The sequence below is a fragment of the Acyrthosiphon pisum genome, chromosome A2 (genome assembly GCF_005508785.2).
Source record: "Acyrthosiphon pisum isolate AL4f chromosome A2, pea_aphid_22Mar2018_4r6ur, whole genome shotgun sequence".
NCBI classification, from domain to species: Eukaryota; Metazoa; Arthropoda; class Insecta; order Hemiptera; family Aphididae; genus Acyrthosiphon; species Acyrthosiphon pisum.
Window position 1 is genome coordinate 72,438,658 of NC_042495.1, and position 24,205 is coordinate 72,462,862.

The window sequence follows — 24,205 nt, forward strand, 5'->3', positions numbered from 1 at the left end:
GTATTTAATAAGTAATAATAGTATAAATATAATATAAAATATCCACACTGACAAATCGTCACCGCTCAGAATCGTTTTTTGCATATAATGATATTATATTATTAAATCATTGAATTCAAGTTTAATAAAACCCATTATACAGTGACCCACTTGTAACCTACTGTACAGCGGGAGAAAATGATTCTTATTGGTTCCAGAAAGCTGTGAGCAGTGACTACCCGTCCAAGTCACCTTTTTCTGACTAGAAGTACTACCTACTTAGAACCTTTTCCTCTTACATTTTATGCCTGCAGATATGATTGTGTTACGAAACCTATAGACTATAATAGCCCTAGCTAAATATACCTACGCAATTTCATTCATAGCGATAGCGTGTTGTCCGACAGTGACATCTAGATCCACAGGATCGGGCTATAAGACTACATTTCAACGTGAATCTCAGAAATCTTTTGGGAGAAATTTTTTGGAACAATAAGAAAACAAGATACGAGACGTTTGAGAAAAATACGAACTATTTAAATATAAGAACAGTATTAATACTCTGGGGGCACGTCGAATTGCAAGTCTGTGCATACTGCATAGCTTGTCTGAATTATAAAAGTAAATTAGGCTCCCAGTTCAGGTGAAATTAACCTTAGATTTGTAATTTACTTTTTATATACATTTTGCTTTTCTAATATAAATATATCTTATAACAAACAAATATTTTTTGATATAAGTATTTAAACTTTAAAATATCAATACAAATAATCGGGGTATGAAATATTTACGTATCATACTTTTAGGTCGAATAAACGCATCCAATGACAAAATGTTAATACCTACAAGTTTACAAAAAGGTATTTTCTAAAATAAAAATATATGAAAAAGCAGTGCACCTACACAATTTGAAAACCAAATGTTTATTTGTAATTGTATTATTTAAAGCACGAAGGGATGATAATGTTTTTAAAATATAAAAAATGTATTCAAAAATAATAAGTAATAAAATGTGAAATATATTTTGAAACAAAGAGCTGTTTATTATAAAATTAATAAATTACTAGTAAAAGGTACATCACAAATATATTTATACCATTGTTATATTCGCGTATTTCAAATGTTAATGGAATATGTCATATGCCCAGTGGTATCTCGTGGTTGCTGTTGGTGGAGGTGTGATTTTAATATGACATCCCTGATAAAAGCTTATATAACAAATTAAATATAATTAAATACCTACATAATATATTATTGTTTTTTTTTTTTTATTGAGCTTAAGCCCGGAAACTATGGCCATTAGCTGTTTTTTTTTGTTTGTAGCGTGGAAGAACGTTTGGAAAGGTTGTTTGAAACACGTTTGTATGTATGGAAAATATTTTTAGCTAAAAATCCCGGGTGGTCACCCATCCGGGAGCTAGCAACACCGGCCGATATGTACACTCACAGCATTTCCACAGTTGAGTGTACGGGCTGCGCCACACCAAGTCACAATACTATATTATTACGTATAACTATTTAAGCTTTATAAATGATGATTATTGTCAAAGTATAGCAAACCGCAGTAGAAAAGAAATCAATTATGTGCAGTCATAATAAGGTCTATTGTAGTTTACTATACAATTTTATTCTATTATAGAAATATTGATACGGAAATAATATTTAATATGCTTATAAACATTGATCGACAATAACGACCCGCCAACGAAACGCGTATATAGTAGTTAATATATATTTATATATACATATTATTCATATATATATATATATATATATATATATATGCAGTTAATTTAAAAACAAATTACCTACCACACTAAAAGTTTAGTGATAGGTAATATTTCGTCTTATCATCGTCATCCAAAAGGCGTATATTAGATGGCAGTTTAAACGTACACGCACGCACACGACTTTCGCTTATAATGTAAATACGTATTTAGAACAGCTCAGATGACGATATTTTTCGTCCAAACACTGAATTTGTTTGCATGCGTCTATTATACGCCCCACCTGGTTTCTGAGAGAACAATATTCAACGTCTGCACACAACAAAATGTATTATAATTAATATACTATTTTTCGAAATTGCCGTTTTAAATAAATATACTATAATATCTAAGTATAAGACGTATAAAGTTCATTTTCTTCTTTTCTTTAATTTTAGTATATGGGGTGTGATCGTCCCGTCGTCGAAACCCCGAGCCGCCAATGCATGTATGCCGCATCCATATCATATTATTTTTGACCACTCCAAAAAACAGATCAGTTATGTGATATTGTGACTAAATCACTAGGTATTTAAATTTCAAAATCTTTCACTAAGTAGATAAGTGGTATTACATTTATTTAAACAAGTTCGGAAATAAAGATTGAAATCAACCTAAGTTATGCAAACTTTGTAGTCTGCCATTTTTCTTTTAAAGAGGGATTCGAACCCTTATGATTTGATCGGTTTAGGTTTTCAAAAATATAAAATATCGGTTTCTGATAATTCCGATTTTAACCCTTTCTATAAAACTTTGCTTTTTAATTAATTTTTAAGAATTAAAAACTATATAAAAAAATTGTATTAAAAACTTTCATTTAATGTCAATTGACAGCCATTTGCTGTTAATTACATTTCATAATTTAGGATATAAAACATCAATAATAACACTATAAAAACATAAACTATTATATTCACGCGACTGTTAACGTAAGTTTCAATGTATTATTAAATTCTAAACATTGTAAGAATTAAAAATAATAATGGTAGCATATTATGTATAATATGACTGTTAAAAAATAATTTGAATAGTTTGAACTAATAACTGGTCTTCCAGGCGTACAAATAGAATGTTACATATTAATATGTATAGGTGATGAAATAAATTTTAACCCTGAAAAAAAGGCGTTTGACACTTATACTTGCGTTACCAATACTGAAAAAAAAACTATTGGATACGTTTCTGGAAATGTTGACTTTAAAAAATTGACTTCCAATGCTATAGAATATTAGCCTAACTAATTTATAAACAAAATATTATTATTATTTCTAGAAATAATAATGAAAATCTCATTAAATTATAACATTTACTGTTATTGGCACCCTCATTACATAGTACCTATCTGCAACCTACATAGACGTTGATACAATAATAGTTGCCTATCGCTACCAGTACGGGCTTATTATCGATTATGGAAATTGGAATTTATATTACTTTGTGATATCACAAGTCTGTATAGGACACATAATTTACGAAATTAATAATATGATAAATTATTGATGGACTTTTACAGATATATGATTTTATAATTTTTAGTTATTACGTATTTCTACTTTTCATTATAAATAAATATTTTATTTATTTAAATTTGAAACTAAAAATCTATACTTCAAAATATAGGTTTTGGTTCCTAAAAAAAAAATATTGAGAGTTTTGGTCTAAAGGTTTCGGTCCTAACCAGGGTTTTTTCAGTACGCTTCCAGTCCTCGCTTTAAAATACTAGTGAACCATTGTCTTCGTATTTACAAACACGCGGTTTATCTTAATTGAATACCTTGTTAGTTTTTTCTAGTTTACGACTAAATTTATTTATAGTTTCAGATATAATTTTAGGTCATAAACTTGATAGAAAAAATTAAAAATCTATATTTATGTAAGTACCTAATACACTTTTTGTTAGAGCAAAAGTATCGTTATTTTAAATCCAGTGCCGTTTAGTAACGCCATGAGGAATTCCAGATGATGAAAATATTAATTCCTTAATGTGAAGTTAAAGTGTCCTGTTTTTTAAATAAAGTAGGTTAGGTATATAGGTACCTAATTTATATTGTACATTTATGCAACTATACGATTTAGAGACCGAATTTTGTTCAATTTCGTGAAATTGATAATGATAACAACCCGTTTTATGAAAAAAGGTACTCACAATTAATGAAATTTGTGTTATGACTGCCATGGATGCAAAGTTTAATTACATACTTTGCAGGATGCCCAATAATAATGATTTAAAATGATGTAAGTCATACAATTTCCATTACCCAGCTCATAAAATTAGTAAATCCTCATGAGACATTTTGTGTATGTATTTTAATTTTTTTTAGAACCCTTTATTTTTAGTTAAGCCTGTTTGTATTTATTTACCAAAAAAATCCCTAACTATTTATATTTAGCTTACGGGTGTATTACTAATATATTGTACCTAAATGGCACGCAGAATGGAAAAAAAAATACATATTTAGCAAAAAACGTCCACTATGAATATTTGCCACGTCTTACTTCAAACGTGATATTTTTAAGTGAAAATTAAATGTATTTTACGTTAAACACTTATTATTAGATATGTACTTAAAAAAAAGCTAAGACCCATAACAGCTACAATGGCCAATGACACATTGACACTGCATATAGGTTAGGTTAGGTTTATTTTAACTGGCAGGGAGGCGAGCATACGAACTAAAAACGAATACAAACTCGCAACACTTCACCGAAGTCAGTTGATATAATGTGTTTTGTTTATCTAAATCTATAAAGCATTCGCTAAATGACCAGACATACACCGTGTGCAAACCTTTCGCTATAGACTTTCCTGAACGGCGAGTTCGATGTACCTATAGTCTAGTTTTAACCTCTTGTCATTTATCCATTACGCAGTGTCCTTGACAATATGTTTACTGTAGCACGTGACATGGGTCTATTCAAAATATAAAAAGTTTATCTTTTATTTTTAGGAAGTTTTCCCTTTGTCCGTACAATGCACACACTTCGGCACTTATACACAACTATAAATACTATTTTAGTATTTTTGGTGTTAAAAAACTCTAAAAAATTGATATTATTCGATGAACATAGTTGAGAAAAAAATATCTTAGGCACCAAACGTACAGCAGAGCGTTACTTACCCACTTTTTGTTTATGTTTTTAACTTATCTAAGATCTAGTAAAATCGCTCATTACAAAAACTATAAAGAACACAATATTTGAGGGTATGACATATATAGTTGTCTTAATATCATTTCATTAATACAATCTCCATTTAAATTTATATAAAATTATTTTTATTTTTAAAATCAAATGTAGATAAATTCAAATAGTAATAAAATATAAAACCAATAATTCAAATCCTAAAAAAATGTATACCATAATAAACATTTGGCAATATGTAATTTTACTGGAGGTTACTCAAAAACCGATTTTGCATGGATGCATTTTATCAATGTCACAAGTAGAATTGAGAGGGAAAACAAATATTACACTGAGATTCTCTGAAAGTCTTAAATATTATAATATTATCATTATATATTTCTATATCATTATCTATGATCATTATTTCAAGGCATGTTTAAACTTATTATTTTCTTTATTACGTAGAATAAATTATGAAAAAATGAAAACTAATTACATATAAAATAATTAATATTAATCTGCATACAACCAAGGATCATAAAAAAACCTGTATTTTTAAAACCAACATTTTACCTCGTAAAAAATAATATATTAGTCACAATTTATCATTAATTATTATAATATGTACCTATTAATCTATATATATTAATCTATATTTATTGATTCCAACTCCGTTTGAATGTGTTACAACATAACTTAAAAAGGTACCTACATTCAATCACTAGTTATAATATCGTAAAAATATGTATCATTTAAAACTTAAAGTCACGCATTTCAATGAAAGTTAATTTTTGAATCTTTTATAGTTTTGTTTAATGTAGATCTCTTTTGAACTTTGGTACTATATTTGGATTCTAAAAAATTATTATTAATTAATATTTATATAAAATTAATTAAAAACAAAACTAATGTAAGAATTAAAGTATACATTGCACGTTTAAGTTTTTCAATTATTTGGCTTATGGACTGTATTAAAACCGTTTTATTTTTAATTTATTTCATAAGTCTATGTAATAGTTTATTACTTAATATTTGTTGTAATTAATTCTGCACACTATTGGTTAGTCTTGATAATAAATATGATCATTCGTCTCATTTTAACACGTACGTGCCTAAGTAAAGTACATTTTTACTGTTTTTCTCATTAAACTATCTTACAGCATTAAATTTTAATATAAAACGACAAGAAACGCAATCGTAACCTTTTATGAGCGATAGTTAGTAACACTGTTATACTAACACTGTACATTTTTACAACGTTTATATATAATTGTCTAAACACACAAAGTTTTAATTTATACATTTCAAGGTAAAATGTTTATTTAAACAATTAACTACTTTTATGAATAATTGTTTGACAGTTGAATGGTTAAATTTTTTTTCTTATACGATTATAACTTTTCTAGATTTTAACACATGTAATAGTTAACTTTTTTGCATTACTATTTGTTGTTGAAACTTCAAATATAAATCTTAAAAGTTTGCACTTAACAGATTATAATATTACTTCTTAAATCTTATACGTTAGTAAAATAAATTAAAATTTTACAGGCTTTCCAGTTTTCAACTATTTATAATTCAATATATTATGGTTGAAAATATAACAAAACAATGTTGTTTTTATTTTAAAGTTTTAACCTTAACGCATATCATGTAATATAATATAGAAATTGAATAATAAATGTATATAGTCTACTTACTAATACACTTAATACACTGGACCCTTCGTAGAATTGTTTAATATATCTGTATAATAATATAATAAAGATACCAAAAAGTTTATTATCACTTTAATATTGGTAATTGAATTGGTAAAATATTCAGTGAGTATATACCTAACACAATACCCAATACACTTTACTTGGGCACCTACCTATCTATTTAATATGTTAAAATAAAACAAACACACATAAAAAAAATTCATAACTCACAATAATCAATAGAATATAGACAGTCTTAAAATTTTAATTTTATATTATATAAAGTTTCTGATAAAAGCTTAAATTGGATTTTATATAAACAACTAAACATAATAACGTATCATATGGTTAGTCATATACATTAGGGCATCAGGCAGCACCCATGAACGGCATAAGGCTTAAAAATGTATATAGGTACGGTATACCTAAAACCATATTTTATTATTTAAAAATAAAATTAGAAATACTTATAGGTAAATTTATAATTGTTGTAAAATATGTAAAAATAAAACAATCGTTTTAATTAAAAATGGTTTAACGATTTAACATAAAATCACATATTTCAATTAAAAGACTGTCGCAACTTGCGTCAATGGATGTGGTTAACAGAATCAGTCACCATCCTACAAATATTTCATCTAGGTTTTGACATAATATCCTTTTTACGAAATATCCAATTTTTAAAATAGTTATTTATGGCAGTTTTATTTTATGAAGACTGTAATGGTTTAATCTTAAACATCTACTATTCGAGAAAATGAAACTAAAATTGGACAATGTGAAGCCTCTCATAATAATGGTAAATATCTAAGATGTTAGTCACCTTATATGTTTTGTAAATTATATACCTACCTACTATAAAATGGTTTACTCAAATTTAATTTTTAAAAAAATAAAAATAAAATGTCCATTATCTAATCCTTTGAAAATGCTTGCGCTGAATCCTCTTAAACGTTTTAGTCATTAATTTGGAATTTTTTTGTTTCGTTTTAGTTGACGGAGGTGGTTGTCCTTCACCCGGCCTGACGCTGAATGGCACTAGAGTTGTTCCACGGTCGGGCATGTCACCGGACTTTTCAACACTGTCTGAGGTGAAATTCCCAGCACGCCTGCTGTCCCCTTCTGGCAAGGGATCGGCTTCAGTGGCGTCTTCGTCCTCCGTAGATGCTGAAGCGCCGTCCAGGATCTGCAAAATAAAATGCGTGTCGGGCCAATGGGTCGGTCCCCTGTGCCAAGGTTCGTATACATTTAACATATATACATACAATATACTTAGGTATAGGTACGCATTATTGTGGTTTTGTTCGACTTCGTTTTAAAATCCATTAGGAGAAATACACCATTCCTTTCTCAGCCTCTTCTCTTCCAACCACAATCTCCTACGGTCAGTGATATACTGAAGTTTCTGACAATTCTTATCGTTTTCTAAATGATTTAATCAAAGTTATACAATTATATAAACAATTATTAATAGGTATTTTATTACATAATTCGATATTTATACATATTTATACACTCCACAAGGTCTATAATACAAATGGTGTAATATTGGCTAATTGCGTTTCCCCGTAGGCACACTTAAAGTTTGTTAATATTGCATCACGAGGCACTACAACTTGTCTCTCTAGTCTCTACTTCTCTCTGGATAATATAGTGTGTTCAATTGTCATAACCGGAAGGGCTCTTGTTACAAGCTGTAAACAATGCGGAACCACAATGTAATGCCACAATATGACATTTACAAATATTTATCTCAAATTATACAAAATTATTTCATGACTTCGAGTCGGTGCACGTAACGCATGTGCGCATGACCTGCTCATTTATAATTACATATAAACAAATAATAATAATAGTACGTAAGTACTACGTGCGTCTACATGATACTCTCACAACAAATCAAATCCGATACATCATATAAAAAAAACTTAAAAAATGAAGAAGATACATGATACAATCTATAATATACAATTCTCTATACTTAGAATTATTATACTGGGGTCGGAGTGGCCGAGCAGACTAAGGCGTCAGTTGCGACGCCCACCGTCGCTGGTTCGAACTCGGCCACGGGTGGCATTTTTCTTCGGGCAGTCATGGTGTTCGGAGACAGAGGCCGCCATCCCCCACACGGGCATGGCAGATACTTACGGGTGCCCACTTCAAAATTCTGCCAAAACAAGCAAACACGTGTTCAAGTACTCTCCCCCACAATACCACAGGCTAATGACCTCAGTTGTCGAAGCCTCAACCAACCAAAAGAAAAATTAATATACTTTTATGAAATTGGATAATATTCTATATGGCTTAAATATTTAAGTTAAGACTTTGGTCGAATTCTGCGTTGTACAAAGCACAAACGTGACGTAAATACGGATATAATTTTCTGTAGTAAATATTCAGCGACATTTATAATTAACTCTTCTCAAGCATGATAAAATATTATTTATTAAAATTATAATACTAATGAATGTAGAAAAAAAAATCATACATTTTGTGAATATTTGTTAGTTATTAAATATTAATACTTTTTTAAAAGCACTGACTTGTAGATTCTTGAAAAATAAATATAATGAGAAAGATTTCATTGATATCTGGTTTTTGATTTTTAAATCATAGAATATTAAATTATTTATTGTTTGAAAAGTAAATTATTGCGTTAAATTACTTTGTTTCTATTTATTTATTATTTTATTTAGTATTAAATACATGTTTTTTGATTATGTAAATAATAATTAAGCGTACCTATTACATTTATATTCCAACTTTTTTTATACTGGTAATGCTTCGGGTTATTTTAAAAAGGTACAATTTTATTTAAAACTCTCAAATCTTAATTATATTTACTATTTACTCAATGGTTTACAGTAAGGAGTTTCTAAATTGAATAACAGTTCGAGGAACACTAAATAAACAAATCAAACATTAGGTAAAGAAAACATTTATACAAATCAAATATATATAGATATATATGTCTATATAATACATAAATATAAATATTTTCGACCAGAAAAAATGAGCCAGTTGATAATTATCTGAACATAATATATATATAAAAAAATATGTTTTATTATTATTTAAATAACCCCATGGTGTCAGTGGCCATTGGGTGATATTGAAAACATTAAATTTTATTAAATATTAGCGATGCATAAATGATCATCTAGATTATACGATAGGAAAAGTTGTATCTTGTTGAGTAGATCGATGGTGATGACTTATAATAATAAAAAAAAAAAAGGTTTCAACCCCTAAAATCGATTGACATCATCGATTTTAATAGGTAGTAAATTCTTTGGCTCTGTGACTGTTGTGCACAGGACTGTGGTCGATCGTTAGGTTTGCCAATTGCTACTTTGTCCTTTGAAGATAGATATCCCAATTATCTGCGGACAATGAACTACGTGATCTGAAACGTTGTCGCGGTCGGTAAACTCTGGTAATCCCAAGTGATCTTCCAACCACTGAAACCAACTTCAGTTTCATGCTAGACCGAGGAAATGAATTATCACGGAGGTGGGATATAATATGGTGAGGGATGGAAGGTAACGACAACTATGATTCCCACTGTAATGATCATGGAAAACGTCCACCGATTAACGCACAACATTAATATAATATTAATATTATTATTATTATTATTATATACGATCGGGGGTAACTGCCCCCTCAGATATTTAACTGAGGGGGCGTAATTTTACCTTATAGATTTATATTTTTAGCACAATTTGTTCCCTCCCCCAAGAATTTACTCCATGATTCCGCCAATATTAAAATTACATGTTATTTTAATCTATTGATGGTTATTATTTTTTAGAAGTAAATGGTGATGGCAGATTTCAGCCAATACTAAAATCATGTGCATTGGAAGAAGTGCCACCAAATCTTATTTTATCATTTAAAAATCGGATTATTATAGTGAGTATTTTTTCTATATCTAATATAATAATAAACGTAAACGAAATGTTTTTATATTATCAAATAGAATGGTCTATCTACCCTAAAATTATAAGTACGTAACTAGGGGTTTTTATACAGAAATAATTATTCTAGGAAGGTACCTGGATACTTATTAGTTATTACCTATAGATATACTAAAATTATTTGATCTTAAAATGTTCAAAAGTGTTGGTCTTAAGGTAAATTAATTTATCAACTAACTTCTATACGTGAGATTTATATTACGTTATTAGCTTATTATTATAATTTATTGACCATTAAACGTGGTTACCTAGCTATTGCTGTACAAATGGTTTCTGTGGGTTTGGAAATTTATAAGTCATGAAGTAATGTATTATTCACAGCTGACATTGTTTAGAAACGTAAGATCCAAATATCCAATAATGGTGAATGATATATATTTAATATAAAGTACAGACTATTTAACTCTAACATCAGATATTTCAAAATGAATTTATTTAAAACATATTTTTACGGGTACAAATGATACAACTTACCTACAGGTATCTTGAAATTAACCTTACTTATATTATAATATTACGTACATATTTAATATTCATGTAAGTATAGCTGGTGACAATAATATAATATTATGTATTATTTAATATCATAGAAAATAGTTATAATAACTATTAAATGGTTGTTATAAAGTGTGTTTAACTTATTTTTTTGTGAAATTTGAAACGTATATAATTGGTGTGTTCGGTATTTAATTGTTTTAACAATTATCAAAATATGAATAATTTTCAAGTGTTAACTATTATATAAATATATTGAATTTAATAGTTTAAATAGAAAAGTTTATGTTCCAAACAGCATATCTATATCTTACTAGGTGCCTACAGTATTTTTTTACACACAAGAGTTATTCAACACTGTGCTTAATTATAAAATATAAAAATTACCCTTTCGGATTAGGTACTTACACTAGTTTGATTTGATTTCAAATGGACGTTTTTGAGAAAATGTTCACAGAAAAATATAAGAGACACATAAATAAAATAAAATTCAATGTAAAACCAATATACATTCCAAAAACCCTAAGCGATAAAAAATAACAGATCCTAATCCTAACCTAATCCATGTTTCTGTTTTTTTTTTTAGTAGTATCAACTAAATTTTGACAACTAGAATGATATGCATAATAAATAATAATATATTAATAGAATATGATTAATATAATACTATAGTAATATGTTAGGTTATAATTATATAACATTATAATTTATAACCTATAAATATTAATAATTGAAATAGACAAGTCAACAATATTATTATGTTTATAATATTATATCTATTATTAAACAATGATTAGGTACTGTAACAGTGTAATGTTAACACAGATAGAAATAAAGGATTTTCTACCTAAATTTCACTATTGTTTACATTGCAGTAAGTACTTTTTTTTATACCTATTTCATTGAAAATAAATGTATAGCTACTTAAAGTTTAAATATTTAAGAATAGTTTATAATACTTGGTAATACTGAAATCAATACTTTTTGTTTTTGAACAGTTTTTAATTTATCATAATATACTTTTACATAATTTTAAGTTTAAATCTTTTGAATTAAAAGTTATTATGTACTTATGTAATATAATAACATTTTATGGTTTTATGAATATTACAATATAATTTATATTTTATATTAAATCAGACAATATTGAATAAGAAAGTTTTATCACCATTTCTAATAATATACAGAAAATAAATTATCGAGAGAAATATACTTAATTTTATTCAAAAATAAACCTATTGAAATTATGTAAATAGACAAATTAAAATTGAGAACATGTCTGAAATTATACGCTTGTAGCAATTATTCTAAAAGAGTAAGTTACAACAATCACCAATTATTGGTTAACTATAAGAAGTTAATAATTATCCCATTGAATTTGTTTTAAGAAGTTGTGTTTTGTTTTGAGTTTGTTGAAAGAAAATTAACTTCTAAATAGTATACGTTTAAAAGAAAAAACTGACTTAAAAATACCCTACTAAATATTTTCAATATGTACATCTCAGTGGTGTATTTAAGTTTTTTGTCTTGGGGGGAGGGGGGGATATGATTTTATCCAGTTCAGGGCTACTTAAAGTTAAAGGCTTTAGGTTAGGACTCCGAAAACTTTCGCATATTATGTACAGCTATGGTGGGGGGATTGACCTCCTTGGTCCTCCCCCCCGTAAATATGACACTGGTATATTATCTACTATGCAGATTAATTAATACTACATACGTACCTAGGCACCAATCTTAAATTATTTATTTTGTCACCAAAAATATTTGATTGATATTTTTCTATTAAATTTACAAACTATGAAGGATTCTTATTGAAAATTTGAAAATATATAGTACAAATTACATTTTTATAATAAGTAGTATAAGAAGAATATTATAGACAGTTATTTATTGTAGACTTTGCTTGTTGTGTAAGATGTTTCTATTTTGGTAACATCCATAGACCATAGTTTGTTATTAACTCTTTTCTAGAAAATTCGGTTGAAACGTAGATTTTTACTCTTCGAATCTTACCTATGTTCTAAACATTATATAATACGTAATATTACATAGTATTATGCTTCTCGTGTCTTGACAATTGAAATATGAAGTCCCATATACGGGCATAATATGCCTTGTAATATAACGTTTTCCAATAAAAAATATTTGAAAGTAATTTAGTTTAGACTTCTATATGTAGTAACTAATAATTTAGATTATGATTGTTATGGATATATTTTTAATTTAGTCAATTATGTGTAACAAAGAAACTTAATAAACACAATATTATATTATTATCTGTAAAAGTATGAATCTATTTTAATAAATTATCGATCCCAAATCTACGCAATTCTACTGATGTGGATTACTACTAATTCTCTACACTATAATTTTATTATTTAAGATTAGTTTTTACAAAGCTTAATTTCCCAGTTTTAATTTTTGATGATCTTGAGCAATGTATTCCTGAATATATTCAGACATTCATATTTAATGTGGTTTCTGTGACAGGGTGATATGCACACTCTTTTATAATATCAACAATTTAAATGTAGAATAAAATTATCACCGTTTAATAACAAAACAACGAAAGCATTAATTCGTCAGATAACTATTATACACGTCATAATATTAATAGTATATAATATTATATATTTCATAAAAATGTCCTTAATACGATAGGTATTTATTAATTTATAAATTTATATTGAGCCACAGAATCAGTGTTCTGATTTAGCTAAATGTATCTAGAATCTAGACAATTCACAAAATCCGTAACTTATAAGTAATAAGTCCAGGGTTGGGAGATTATAGCACTTAAAATTGCATAATTAATATGCGCTATAATATTACTTTAAATATCGCTAAATAGGTAAAAACAACAAAATATGGAAAAAAACAAAAATGCATGAATTAATAGTTTATTAAATTAACACCAATACAATCACTAAACATCGCTAAATATGCGCTAAAAATATACAATAAAAATAACATACTTGTAAAAAAATGGAAATTTATTAATTAATAATTTTACAAAAATAATTTCATTTATATCTATATCTAGATAATTTTTTTTCATCTAAGCACAACACTGCACAGAATTGATTAATATTTAAAATTCACACTAAACAAAAAAACATTTAATTTGACTAATTATATTTTAGAAAATAATTGATGGAACCCTTAAAAGAAATACTTCTTTTTTAAATGCTCCAATTTCTAAATAAAAGGTTCAACATAAATCATGCTGACAATAGTGTCCATGCGGGCTCAGCACTATTAATTACATCTTACTATACGCTCTATATTTACAAACACTGTTAAGTTTCTGCCAAGATTACTTGTCTTACAATCAAGTGTTATCACTAATAACTTCTACATTATACAATATTACAATAAATTTCTCGATACTTCAAAATACAATACAATATTATTTAAATTTTGGATGGTATATTGGTATGCCATTGCATTACTACTTACAAGCAATGCGAGTGTGGAATATGCGTAGGCTATGTAATCATATTATTGATACATAGTATTATATATTATATTTTAATATATTATGACTAACTATCCCTCATATATGACAGTATATTACACATAATCTTAAAAATTATATGTGATAATATCAAATGGAATACAACTAGAATAACCTAACCTATGTAAGTCTATAAACCTATTTACCAATGTAGCCATGTAGGTACAGTTAACAAAAAAAATGGCCGAATTTTTGTTATAATTATGATTATCATGTTTAATTGCTGTAAAATAAAGAGCAATATTACTTTAATATAATATTTTGTAAATTTATTGTTAATCTTTAAACAAAATAGAAATTAAATTTAAAACTAATAATGTTTTTCATAAAAATAGCTGACATGTATTTATTTTTTCTTTCAAATAAAAATTGAATTAATTCACTAAACATTTATTAAAGACATTTTTATGCGTTTATAAAAATATATGATAAAAATAACGATTCATTTTTACATAAATTAAATGCAGAGTTCTTTATGTATGTTTAATAATTTTCCACAATGATAATGAACGAGTCAGCATATTTTTAGTGAGCATAGTTTTTGTAACATGCTACAATTTTTCATTTTCATTTGATCAATTTAAATGTATTATGGTTTATAAATAATAATGATAATATGACCCTAAGATATGTTGACATTTATTATAGATACCTACCTACTCAATGTTTTAAAATTGTATGAAATAGCTATTTCACACATAAAGCCTAGTTATATGTTATATATGTTATATGTTTTGTGTATGAAATAATATAATGATGTCGACTTGACATTTTGAGTACCTATATAATAGGCACTTATATAATATATACTATTACCTATAGTTAGTACGTACATAAAAACAAATTCAATACGCTGTGACTGGTAGTTGGTACCTACGACATGGCACGATGATACCTAGTTGTATTATTAATTTGTTGATAATAACTTTACGTATAACGTATTTACTAGAATTGTTAAATACTGTATAATAATTATTGTATTACCCCTAACGTATGCTTTATATTAGAACTCGCAACATAAAGAAGTTATAGTTGGAAAATAATTTTTCAACCCAAATTGTACTCGTATTTAAAATGTATTGATATTTTTAGTCAGTGAATTTTGAATATAATTTAACTGTGGTCGCAGGTTATTATTTTTACTATAATATAACTCACGGTGACACTATTATATACATATATTATACACTATAATAACTGAGATCATATTTACATACATATTAATTTTCTCCCCTTTGATGTTTATTTAATTGTCTATTACTATTACACCATTGTTGTTGCATGCTAAATAATATTCTGCTCACAGAGAAAAAACACGGCACTCATTAAATTTTTAAATATTCAAACAATTATTTCCTTTATTCTTATTTTAATATATATTTTCTTGTTTGAATTATTTGTATGCATAATTATTTTTTGTTTAAATATTATGCGCTTCTTTGACATAGAAGATTAACATTTTTTTTATTCAAATATTTTACAACAATCAATTAGTTCATGTTTGGTCATTTATTTTGCAAGTATAAATAAGTTTGGTTTTATAATTTATTTTTTACACATCAAATTTCTATACTTATTTTTTATATGCATGAGTATAGCAGTACCTACGTATACGATATTTAACTACTATACTTTTATAAGCATTTAAAGTTTGAATTTTGACAAAAGGCGTAAAATTCTCGAAAATTGAGTTGGAAATGCATAAAAACTTTTCTTTTTAAATCTAATATTTTAAAATGTATAACAAGACTCCTTATAAGATAGTTATTTTGATGTATTTCAAAAAGGAATAACTGTAGATATTTTAAATTTACACCATGTTATATTTATTTTATCAATTTCTATACTTGATAAAATTTAAAAAATATTTTGACTTGTTTTGAGCTGTTTACGTACAATTTCAATTTTCAATTTTTTTTAGTTTTTTTTCTATAAAATATATCAATAAAACTTTATTTTATGGGTCAAATATATCATAACATTTAATATTAAAGGCTACTGATATATTGTTTCAATAGCAGTTGAAAAATATTAATAACTCAGGCAAACAGAAAGCGGTTTGCCCACGCGGTCACCATACAATAATACAACCGCGACCACTGCACGCGTACACGTATACCATGACATAGCCTTCTGTTTGACTGAGCCTTTAAAGGTCAATTTTTGACAAAATTTAAAAACTATTTCATAGTTAAAAATTTATAAAATGTTCAAATTGTATAGCTAAGGATTAAAAACTTACAACAAGGTTCGACGTAAATAAGTTATTTTATTACCAAACAATCTAAAAAAATATAAAACAACATTTTTTTTTTTTATTATTTTATATTTAAATTTGGACGAAATTACACAAATAACCAAGAATAATGATTTTAGTTATTATGTCGAAATTTTATAATATTAATTCAAATTTCAACTTACCGGCAACCCGTATTAATAATAAGTTATAACAATATAAATGTAATATAAAATATCCACACTGACAAACTGTATCCCCTCAGAATCGGAGTTCGTATACAATGATATTATATCATTGAATTTAAATTTAATACCATTATCAATTATACAGTGACCTACTTGTAACCTACTGTACAGCAGAGTGACATCAATTTACACGCTTTTTTCTTTTATTGAACTTTAGCCCAGCAACTATGGCCATTAGCTATTGTTGGGACTATGGTTGGTAGGATTGGTACGGTTGAAACGGTAGGTAAGCAACGTGTATATGTGGCAAGGTTTTTGCCACTTTATGGACCGGTGGAAGACATAAGCGCCAAAATGAGATAAGAAAAAAGAAGTCGTATGGTACAAAAGCGCCAAAATCCTAGGTACCTGTGTGCCACGGTTAAGGTGCTTCTAGTCAGTCATTTTCTAAGGAGTAAGAATTAGGCAATTATGTGGCAAGTAAAACCATGCCATGTCAATGTTTGCGAGTGTAAATGAACATTGGTGTGTGTGGGCACACACCGCAGTGTATGTCAACGCGTAGCGACCCGCATACACATTCTAAGAACCAGCGTTTTCGCACTGCAGACACATGTCAATATTATAATATAATAATAACAATATTATTATATTATATTATTATAATTGGAAAAAACTATACGGTTAATTTTCGAGTAAAACATACCTCGGCTCTGACAAAATTGTGAGACTTAGGTTGGTCCGATTTCGATTCTGTAACAATCCTAACAACTATTAACACGTCCTCTAAAGAACGGTCGAAGAATTTTTTAGAAATGTTAATTTCTTCAATACATAATATGGTTGAACAAAAATGTTGTAAAAACTGAAATTTGTATAATATTATAATATTTTCAAAAGTTTAAACTTTAAAAAAAAAGCTCCGACCGTTCTCTAGAGAAGATGTTAAGAAATGTTATTATTTTTACAGCATTAAAATCGTACCATATAAAATCTCACAATCTTGTCAGAGCAGAGGGTCTAAAAACGGTTATTTTTTTGACCGACTGGAACCACCTTAATAGATATTAAATAACAGATATTAAATTTAGAACTATATCGTTCAAAAACTCCAAACGTTTAATCTTAATCGACAAATGTATAAACTGATAAAGAATTGTACAATGGAAGAAATACCAGGATGGTGAAATAAATCGTGTAGAATATGTGAAAAAGTGGGATTAAAAAATCAACCAATTTATTAAATTTATAATTTATTATTGACATTTTTTTTTTATAAAATATCAACCGATGTATTAAATTTATATTGATTTAAGACAGCAATTTTCAAATAACTATTTATATAAAATAATATTAATATAATATAGTATACATATAATATAATTTTTATAAGATGTATAAATTTTGAAAAAAAACTACTTAATATATAAAATATTTATTTTGGCGCAAATTATATTATGTCATTTTTGCACCTTTGCGCTTATATCATATGTTGGGTATAACAGGTATAAAATATTAGATTGGCGCTTATGTCCTACAAATTTTGGCGCAAATGATAGGTCATTCTTGTACCTTTAACCTTATGGATCTGGGTGGTCCTCACAATCACGTTAGTTTCGTTAGTTTCGACTGATTGCAGCCACCACGCCACGCCAACCTAAATTACTCACTGCAATAATATTATGTAACTCGTTCAATGAATCCTGTATACCTAAATAAAGCAATTTGTTGTGATATACAAAATTGAAAAAATAATGTTACAGAAAATTAGAATGATATATACCAATTATAGGTACTTATATTATTATCAGTTTAGTATTATCTATATTTTATTATTGTTCTTGAAAGTTGATATTTAATTTCAACATCGCAAAGTAGCGTATAATCAATGAAATCTATAATAAAAGGACATTATCGAAATATAATATTATGGAGATTGTTTTTTTTTAATCAACCTTATAATAACTGTTCTATAATTTTTATCTAGCATATTTTCTAATTTTCATTTCCATCTAGTATTAATAATAATTTACCGGAAAACCCATATTACAGTTATTTAGATCGGATGGAATCATGTCACTATACCACCACAGAGTAGGTATCCGTTTTCTATCGTCTGATTGTGCTGTATTATGCATTTTTCCTCTTATTTTCACGGTGCCTATTGGATCGGGATGAATCGTGTAAATTTTGCAGCGATCGTGAGTTTTTTACAGAGTGTGATTGTTTTTTTTACGTACAGGTTCTGGCGCCTTTGGCGTAGAGGATTGAAAATGTATTTTCCAGAAACTTTCAAGTAATTTCACTGTAGTCGTGATTGTTTTAGTTCTTTTCTCTCGTTGTAAATTTATCGGTTAGGAATGAAATAATGCATTATTATGAATAGTAACATTCCCGTGTTATTACTTTATCTCTTCATATACTTACAGGTAGCCCTAATATTTTTTTAATTAATTTACAAATAAATAATATCACATTGTAGTATGAAATATGTTCATTTAATTTAGTTAATAACAGTTAATAACACTTAAAAAAATCAATCAGCTTTTCTCGAGTTTGTTGTGGTATACATTAATTATCTGCGCTAAGTTATTTTTATTTTAATAATTTTCTCAAAATTAAAGTACAATAACTAGGGCTCGGATGTTTATGCACTTAAAATAACTGTAATATGTATGCATTTATGCACTAAAAAATTACTAAATATGCAATCAAAATATGCACTTAAAATCATAAAATATGCGTTTTTAGCTAAAAAAACAACAAAATATGCACAAAAATTTTTATTATAAATCATAAATTACTTATTATATGATTATTATATACTTATGATAATTATTTTTATTTATTTATTTTTACATTACATAGCATTTTTATTAAATTATTAGTTTATTAGGTTATTACATTACTATCGTTATACTGTGATACAATGGTTTTTTTAATTTGTTCAAATTTGTAGCTGCGTCTGTTATCCGAAAGTAAATTTTTATAACGTGAAAAACTTCGTTCTATATCTACTGATGTTATTGGAGCATACTTGAAAAATGCAAGATCCTCAACCTTCAAATCTTCTTCTATTCCTTCCATACTATTTACTTCACCGGAGTGTATTTTGGAAATTTGTACCAAAGTTTTAAATCCAACATTTTTGTCAATTACGTTCTGAAATTTGTCGTAAATTTCTTTTCCTACTTTTCCATTAGCCATTTTTAAGGTTTCTCTGGTGTTATTTACAACTTCAATTGATTCAAACAAAGTCATTCCAGATGATTCTAATTTAGTTATGTTGACTGGTAAACATCTAAAGTTGGACTGAATGTATGTTAAGTTTGGGCCTAAATTAGGTTCAGCCAAAATGCTAATACTTTTTTCGATTGAAAATGCGTCATCCGGGTTTAATTTTGAAAATACCTTTTGTATACTTGTAAAATTGTCAGAGTAGTAAAATGCCGCCTCTAACCACGTTCCCCAACGGGGAAACGCGTTAAACAGATCGTTTAATTTTTAAATAATAGAAAAATGTATTGAAATAAGCATTTTTATTTTTAAAATTCCAAAATATGCAATTAAAATACAAAACCATTAAATATGCAAAAATATGCAAAATAAAAATAGTATTATTTGATTCAGTAGAACATGAATTAAATTTATATCTAGGTTAGCATTAAATTGGACAAATAGAAAAAAATATGCAATTTCATAAACATCCGAGCCCTAACAATAACATTTTTAAAACATAAATTATGTATCTATATCTAATTTAAAAATTATACTGTATGCAAAATGAAAAAAAAAATTTGTTTATTAATGAAAACAGTTTGTTATAGAAAAAGTTAAGCTTTTTCACTGATTTTAAACATACAATTTAACAATCAAATTACTTATATTCTAAAGTATTTTAATTATATACAATAGGTACATATAGAAACATATTTGTGATTGCAGTAAGCAGATAAGTATGACTTACAAAATACGAAATACTTTTATTGTATTACCTACCAATTTTTTAAGAATGTAATTTTTTTATTAATATGGATGACCATATTTTTATTCTAACTTATCTAAAAAAACTCGTTTACTAAATTGCATTATAATATTTCAAAAGCCGAGACGTCTATTTATTATTCGTATATTGTAGGTATGTTCGAAAATATCTTGTACAGGTATATATTTTTATGTTTACATGTATTATTTTTTCTTATTCAAAAATACGAAATAATGATACTAACCTTGTTTGAAAAAAACTAGAATACCACAAGATCCGTTACATAAAGACGTATCTACAATCTACATGCCATCCTATCATGGTATATTTGGTATACCTACAAAAATGTAACCCCTAATAGGTTAGGTTTTCATATAAAGTGTCATTTAACTATTTCAGTACTTACTAATAACAATGCAGACATTTGAATTCATGTAAAATTATTTTTAAAATCATTGAGAATAATACACATTACACCTTTACAAATATTATACTTCATATTATATTATATAATGTATTATATTTTAGATTCTGAGCGGAGCGATGATTATATTGATTTTATAATGATGTGTTTTTTCTTTCAATTGTATCGGTGTACACAAAAAGTAGTAGACAAAATTGAATATAGAATGTACTTTTCATAGGACAAAATAGAATATCCCTAGGCCCTCTCAGTACTCAGTACTTTTTAAAATAACCGAGAAAAAAAATTAAGGAAAAATTGGAACTTTTACGCAAAACCCGTTACTTTTGAAAAAATCGATTTTGGTTTTTTTTGTGCAACTTCAAAACAAATAATACCTACTAATAATAATAATATTTATTTACCAACAACAAAATGTTTGATACAATTGAGATTAATTTATACATCACATACCTATACCTGCCTTAATACAATAATATTACATAACTTTATCCTAAGCTATCTTTAGATATGAATAACTGTAGATATTTGAAATTTTCTGCAAATAATAAAACGTTAAAAATATTTAGACTTTTTTTGTGTTATTTATAGACATTTGAAATTTGAAATTGGTTTTTATTTTATTTTAGATTTTGAGTGGAATGATGAATGTATTGATTTTACAATGATGTGTGTTTTTTTTAATTTTTTTTTTTGTGTCTGTCATCACGGTTTGGGGCAGTAAAACTGCTTCGATTCTCTTCAACAGTATCTTGTTTGATGGGAAAGTGAATCTAGTTGGTGTATTCGGGAAGTCAAAATTTGAAATTTCCAAAAGCGTGAAAAACAAAAGAAAAATTAAGGAAAAACGGGAATTTTTACACAAAATCTATTTTGAGAAAATTGATTTTGGTTTTTGTTGTAACATTAAAACAAATGACCGTAGATACATGAAATTTTCACTGGTTGTTTATATTTCCATTTTCTATACATGATAAAATTTTAAAAATATTTTGATTTGTTTTGAACTATTTAGGGACATTTTCATGTAGCGATTTTCTTATTTTGTTGTAATTCAAAAACGAATAACCTTAGACTCTTGAAAGTTTAAGCATATGTTTATTTAATCAATTCCTATACTTAATAACATTTTTCAAAATATTTTGACTTGTTTTAAGCTGCTCACGGACAAATTCAGATTTCAATTCTTTTAGGTTTTTTTTTCTATGAATACCAATAAAGTTTTATCTGTTGGGCCAAAAAGTGTAAAAATTTAATACAAGGCTCCTGATATATTGTTACAATAGCAGTTGAAAAATATTAAAAATACATAGGCACAATTTTTTTTATAAGCATTTAAAGATCGAATTTCGACAAATTTATCAAATGTAAAATTAAATAATTATTTTGTAGTTAAAAATTTATAAAATGTTCATCTTTTGTATCTAAGAGTTGAACATTTAGGACAAGAGTTCACGTAAGTAGTTAATTCTGTTACCAAAAAATCTAAAAAATACATTTACACAGTTTATTTTTATAGTCATTTTAAATTCAAATTTGGACGAAATTACATATTAAAAACCTAGAATAACTATTTTAGTTATTTTGTTGTGATTGTATAATATTATTCGTGGGTATACTTGAAACTTCTAAAGTATACTATTATGATAGTATCATGGTTTGTTGTTGATGTATAATGCGTTATAAGTACCTAATAGATATTGTGATATGATTAATTTGGAATTTATTTTAGGTACATTTTTTTTTAATACCATATTATACTACCTAGATTTTACAATGATGTGTGTTTTTATTTTTTTTTTTTGTGTAATTTATCACATTTTAAGACAGTAAAAATGCTTAGATTTTCTTCAACAGTATCTTTTCTGATAGGAAAGTGAATCTAGTTGGTAATTTGGGGGGGGGGGGGGTCAGAAGTAAAAATTTCCCAGTAGTTTTCAAAAGCGACGTGAAAAACAAAAGAAAAATTAAGGAAAAACGGGAATTTTTACGCAAAATCTGTTTTTGCTAAAATCGGTTTTGGCTTTAAGTTCAACTCTAAAACAAATGACTGTAGGTACATAAAATGTTGACTGAGTGTTTATATTAGCATTTTCTATACACCATAACATTTTCCAAATATTTCGACTTATTTTGAGCTGTTAGCAAACATTTGCAGTTTCCATTTTTTTAATTTTTTTTTTTCTATAAATATCAATGAAATTTTATTTGTTGGTTAATAAAGCTTGAAAATTTAATAGTAGGTTCCTATTATATTGTTTCAAAGGTGAATGAAAAAAAATAAAAATCCATAGTCACAATTTATTTTTTATGAGCATCTAAAGTTCAAATATTGACAAAATACGTAAAAATGACGAAAATTTGCAAATTATTTTGAGTTATTTTTATAGTTATTTTGTTGTAATTGTATAATATTATTCGTGGGTATGATACGTGATATGATTAATTTGGAATTTATTATAGGTACATTTTTTTTTAATACCATATATTACCTATATAATATTATGTCTTATACCTAGACTGACCTACCGTCTCCGCTCAGAATTATTTTTCTTATATAATGATATTATATCATTGAATTCAAATTTAATACCATCCATTATACAGTGACCCACTTGTAATCTACTGTACAGCAGAGCGACATCCAATTACCCATCTTTTTTAAATGTTAATATAAAACTTTTGTTGGGCCAAAAAGCTTGAAAATCGTATGCAAAGTTTCTCATAAGTCGTTATAATAGCAGTTTAAAAATATTAAAGATCCGTTGGCACGATTCTTTTTTACAAGTATAGGTATTTTAAGTTAAAATTT

At 26.8% G+C, this 24,205-nt stretch overlaps 1 protein-coding gene across 2 annotated transcripts in view; it reads left to right on the forward strand.

The window, feature by feature from the left end:
• The window catches only part of LOC100571236 (locomotion-related protein Hikaru genki), a 141,036-nt gene that overhangs the window by 25,469 nt on the left and 91,362 nt on the right, over positions 1 to 24,205 (forward strand). For both annotated transcript variants that reach the window (XM_016805155.2, XM_003245120.4), the window contains exons 2-3: positions 7,562 to 7,804; positions 10,383 to 10,483. In XM_016805155.2, the coding sequence (XP_016660644.1) occupies positions 7,562 to 7,804; positions 10,383 to 10,483 (344 nt within the window). The remainder of the gene's footprint in view (positions 1 to 7,561; positions 7,805 to 10,382; positions 10,484 to 24,205) is intronic.